Raw genomic sequence first — 5,872 nt, forward strand, 5'->3', positions numbered from 1 at the left:
TATATATATATATATATATATATCTGAGACCGATAATATATTGTTTAAAAATTGTTTAATAGGGGGCCTTTAAAGAAAAAACATTCATCAAATGAAACCTCAATTTCTGTTTCATTATGTTTCTGTGGAAAGTAGCATTATTTCTAGACTAAGGCAACTTGTTTCAACATATTTTAGTGGACACAGTGCAAACACACAGTTACGGTTTGGAATGCAGCTCAGGTGAAAGGCTGATCGTTCAGGCTACAAGCGGCTTTAACTGGAGGTCGCAGCGACGAACAAACTCCCCCTCTGCCAACGTGGTACTGAGTAACTTCCCTTACTAACCGGCTACACACACACACACACCTTCTAAACACACCAGCAGCAGAATGACGCAGCACTCAAAGGGGACAAGGACAATCATAAGTGATAAGTGAGTGTCTGCAAGAACAACAGCTCGTTGTATAAGTCACGTCAGCCCTCTCCTGACAAAACTATTTACCATACCAACATTATTATATCACCCAACTGTTTACAGTCACAAATCAGGTCCTTCATACCTGTGGTTTATCTTTTCAATATGCAATATCTACCGTTTCTCAGCTCTCAAATGATTGTGTGTCTTTTTTTAAGGGTTTGAAGGGAGGCACACATAATGCTATATTTTAAGTAATAAAAAGAAAATCTAATGTAATTTTTGTGACCAGATAAGTCTAATTTCACAAATGTCTGTATAAATTCTACTCCAGAAATCTGTAGGCAACTTGTCTGTCTGAGCTGAACCACCTACAGAAAGATGGTGCAGGTGCATGCATATTATGCAGAGAAATGTCCATGCTAACATTAAGCTACTAGCTGGCATCAGAAGCTAACCAATCAGCTCGCTAAAACTGACCAGAAAGCTGAGATACTTTGCACTAATCTGACATCGACTCAGGTTAGCTTTCAGTTTTTGGGGTGGTTTGTCTTTTCAGGGTCCAGCATGTTTACATTGAAGGGATTTTAGGTATACAGATTTTTTTTAGCTTTTTCAGACTTCACAGCTCAATAAAAAATAAAAAAAGACAACACTGCTGCACTCCAGTCCAAGTATTCACAGCTAACGTTCATGTTAACAATATTCTCCTTTGACCCAAACATTCCCATAAATAAAATCCAGAAACCCATTCCGTTATGCAGCTGTTTTCATAGTGTACTACGGCACATCCTGCATCTGTATTATTGTTATCAGCAGTCAGAGGCCTCAGTGTGTGCTACAGTAGCAAACACCATAAAATAAGTCAGAATGTAAATATTAAAAGACTGTTGGTCTCAAAGCCGGCTGTAGTGAAACTCCCCACACGCACCATTTTTTTTCCTTTTGGTTAAAATAAAAGTGAATTTCAAATGAACCCCTAGTCCGATAACCCTTAGCTTGGATTTCTGATCAAATCTAATAAACGGGGTGATAGATTCTAACCTGTTCAGTATAGCCGATCCTAAACACTAAGGCCACTAGAGTTCATTTGCAATTCAGAGTTAACTTCAAAAGCAGAATCGCATTCCCCCCCATCACACATAAAAACAGAAGAACCTTCCCACACAGTAACCATTCGTAGTTATAAATAATCCTCCACATTATTTATGTATAAATATTCGAGGCCAAGGTAACAGTGGTGGTGGTGTTGTGGTGAGAGATCAGTCTATGTGGGGGACAGGCACGCCTCCTTTTTATGTTTTTATCTCATTCGGCGACTTTGTCCATCCTATAGACTACAGTGGTGGAGCTGTCCTGGTGCGACTCGGTGGGGGCCACCTTTTTCCAAAGTGGGGCTTTCAGAGCTAGCTCCTGCTGGAGGCTCTCGTAATCCATGGGTCCGAAGAAGAACTGCTGTTGCAATCAACACGAATAACAAATTAGTCTGGCTCCTACTGTTTTTCTGTTCTCTGTGTGTGTATACATTTTTATATATATAAATAAAATGTTTGTAGTGTGTAAATGGCATTTAGTTTGCTGTTAAATCTTTTGAAATACCTACTGAATCCCCATTTAAGGTTTAAGAGGTTTCCTTATTTAGCTTTAGGAACGGCAGGGTCTAAAGCAGGAAGACTTTGGCTTCAGTTTTTTTATCTATGTGGGCCTCTGTATTTTTTAACAGAGGTATAAATAGCCAGCGTTGTCATACACACTTGGTTAACTAAGATGCTTATATTCCGTGCTGAACGCTATGCAAAGCAAACTAAATGGTATCCAGTGACCAAACTCAGAAATATGCTTCGTTGGTCTTAAAACACCTGCAGCAATCTCCATGGGAATTAAAAGAGAGGTAGCACAGTTTAAGACAGAGGAAAATCCCGTTTCGCTGTCTATATAAATTGACATGTTTTTTTTTCCGATAAAGGTGTAATTTTTGTACAGCTATGGCAATCAAAATGTAAGCAAACCGCAACAAAATAGACGCAATGAGCTGTTCAATGTGAACTCCAGCAAGCTAAGCATCAGACGCGTTCTTGGAGAGAAGGACAAACTCAGTGTGTTTGAGGAGGGAAACGGGTGCAGCTTTGTGGGTGTGTTCCTCACAACGTGATGCCGCTGTGTGTCCTTACCCGCTGGTCCCCTCCTTCTCTGCGGGGGTCGTGCTTCTTGGCAAAGTGTTTCAGGTTGTCGTAGTTGTGGAAGTTAAAGAGCTCCACCAGGTCCTGGAATGAAAAGGCATATAGATAAATCGGAAGGATGAATACAATATGAAATGTAATTCTGTTTCTAAATACCAATAATTTCAGTTAAGAAACAGATTAAAACAGCACTCGCAGTTATCTGATTACATGCACTGTTCACTGACTAAAGCAAAATGAATTATGAATTTCTTTCAATCCATTTCTTAATTAAGTTTTGTGTTACCTTTCTATGCTATTCACTAATATAAAAGTTCCTTAAAAAGTTATATTGTCAAAATCCAACATTGAATTGACATTGAATCTATAATTATTGTAAGTCTAGAGAAAGATTTGAAGACTATATGTGTGCATTCTGCAATAAGGCAGGTGACTGAAGATGTTTGAAATACAATTACTCCAGAATGCCTCTTTGTCATACAGTAATGCACTGGTATGTAAACATAGAAGTCTGTGTTGTTGCACGCCATGCAGTGATCTACTGTCCTGTATCGCCCCCACATACCGTGCAGAACTGGATTCCTCTCACTGAGTTCCCCATCTTGTCCAGAGGAGGAGACCAGCACATGATGCCCATCACATTGGGAACAACCAGCAGGATCCCCCCCGCTACTCCAGACTTGGCTGGCAGACCGACCTACAACAGGGAGAAGAGTTACACAACAGAACCGCAGCTGAGTGTATCTGCAGTAGAAACATAGTAATGGTATTTGTCTGGAAAAGGAGAGGGTTTGTTTGTTGTTCGGTTGAAATTGAACAGCGTTTCGAACGAGTATTCGAAATGCATTTGCCGTTTTGGCTCCGTAAAGTGAAGTTGTGTGTTGCCTTTGCTGGCTTTTGCTGCCGCGAGTTTTGGTCGCACAGTGATAATACTTATACCATTGGAATCTGTGGAATCTCAGCGAGCAGATCCGATGAAGCATAACATATTTCTACCGTGAATTATGTGCTAAGTGCGTTAGCACTCTTTCGCTTAGTGCCAATTCAGAGGCTCGGCGTTAGAGTTGTGTTTCGTTTCAGTAAAATTTGATATCGTCAGGTAGCTGAGTTTCTTCCTGTGAAGTGGGTATGACACATTCATAGTTTGTTCAATTTTAAGAAGCCCTCAGACGCTGTTCCTTGCAAGATGTTGCTTGTTGCCCCGGGGGCGGGGGCTCCCGGGCTTAACAGGTTAAGAAGTGAAATCATATTGACAAAATATGCAAAGAGGGATATCAACAAATAGTAGATGTTACCGTCAAAACTAACTGCTTGAAATCACGATGAGAATAGAAACATATTTTCACACATTGCTCCCACTCTCTACTTTTTTGGCACCAGGAGCGGTCCAATTAAAAATGTGCCATCTCATCGGATCGGGCAGACCATGTGATATGACAGCTATGCTACACTGAAGAGCAGTTAAATACAAGTATCTAATAGAGAAAAAAAACAGGTGTAAAATACAATGACATGCATCACCTTATTATTTAAATCAGCAAAATCTGAAAAACAGTAAATCAGGTATATTTTTAAGGAATGGTGTGGAAACACCCAAAATTGGGATATTTGATTGTTCACACTATTTACATTATGCACACTCTTGTTTCTACTTTATTAAATATACCTGTAAAGAACAGTCCAATACGACTGTTCTGCCATAACGCTATTTTTAATTATAGAGGTACAATATACTATAACAAAAAACCTAATAATCATCAAGTAATACATTGATAGTAAATTAAACTCAATTATAATATAATAAATCAACAGTTACTTGACTGCTAAGAAACATTTAAATTATCATTAATAAGGATACTAATTATTGGAAAAGCTAAATCGTTTTTTTTTTTTAATGTGTTGATGCACACTATAAAATGGTATATACAGTACTATATTAGGCATTTGTCAATAAAAAACAATATATCTGTAAAACATTTTTTCACATAATGGAGCAGATATTGATACGTTTTTTTATTTATGTATATGTATTTATATTTATTGTATTCATCTTTTTTAGTATCATAACAGTTTGTTTATTGCTTCACTGATGTGTCGAGCTCACTGTGAAAGTTACAGATGACAGGTTAATCCTTACAGGAAGCTCTGGTGTGGCCGCTGTACTCAGTCCTGAGGTCATCCAAGCTGCATATACTGTACATTGCATTATGTTCTACTGTACTGCTACTGTAAAAGTATATTTTATACTTACCTTAATAAAAATGGTAATTCAGTAGTAAGTAATGTATTTTTCCAAGGTAAAGTCTCACACAGATATTAGTGCAGTAACGGATGCTGGGTCCCGCCTGTTGGGTGTAACCCTGACCCATTGCTGGTGCAATCCTGTTTAAAAGCTTAAACCAGTTTCATTCCATACCTGTTGCAAACCTGCTTAACCAGCATTTATCATTTACCAAAAATGTGTGTGTATTTTGGCATGTCAGGACATAGCAGATATAATCACAAAAAAGCAGAGGAACTATGTCAGCCTAAAACAGACAAGGCTACAGGTAAACACAACTGTAGTTAATAAACTCTTATTATGTCCAAAACACTCAAATTCAGTTTACAGCTCTGGCATTACATCAAAACTCTTTGAATTTCTTCTTCTTCTTCTTTTTTTACACAGGACCAACAATTACATCACCCACAATTATGATAACAATAATAATAATAATAATAACCGTAATTTTCGGACTATAAACCGCGCCTTTTTCCCTATTTTTCGACGCTGCGGTTTATATAACGGTGCGGCTAATCTATGGATTTTTACAGCTAACGGCCAACACCTTTAACTCTATGGGCTCTATGGCCGGTCCGCTGACCCCCACCTTTAAGCGGCGGGTTCCAGCAGGAAAAACTGGAGGCCGGAAAAGAGTGAGACAGGTAGCGCGCAAAAGTAAAAGTGGAACCGAGAGTGGTATGCCGCTGCTGCGGCTTATATTCAGGTGCGCCTTATAGTCCGAAAACTACGGTAGTAGGGCACTGTCGCATACATTGAATTACTCCATTTGATCATATGTAATCAACTTAGCCACCCCTCCAAAAAATATAATTCATATTATTATTCTCATATTCAAATACCTGAATCATTTCGAATATTCGATGAATCGTTCCCATCCCTAGTGCATACAGCTATGGTCATAATAATGGCTGAGAATGATCTGTAAAGCTCCACTTGGAACCTTAATGTAAGTTCAAATAAATTGTGAACAGTGTGCAGGATTGTATTTATTATTCATTCAACTTTGCTGTT

General features: G+C 38.6%; 1 protein-coding gene across 1 annotated transcript in view; it reads right to left on the minus strand.

Annotated features, from left to right (window-relative positions):
- LOC104949637 (glutaminase kidney isoform, mitochondrial-like) overlaps positions 1-5,872 on the minus strand; it is a 36,499-nt gene that overhangs the window by 8,942 nt on the left and 21,685 nt on the right. The window contains exons 11-12 of the mRNA XM_010776026.1: positions 3,143-3,274; positions 2,569-2,661 (exon numbers count right to left, since the gene is read on the minus strand). Of these exons, the coding sequence (XP_010774328.1) occupies positions 2,569-2,661; positions 3,143-3,274 (225 nt within the window). The remainder of the gene's footprint in view (positions 1-2,568; positions 2,662-3,142; positions 3,275-5,872) is intronic.

The sequence above is a fragment of the Notothenia coriiceps genome, unplaced genomic scaffold, assembly GCF_000735185.1.
Source record: "Notothenia coriiceps isolate Sejong01 unplaced genomic scaffold, NC01 NC01_scaffold00016673, whole genome shotgun sequence".
Taxonomy (NCBI): Eukaryota; Metazoa; Chordata; class Actinopteri; order Perciformes; family Nototheniidae; genus Notothenia; species Notothenia coriiceps.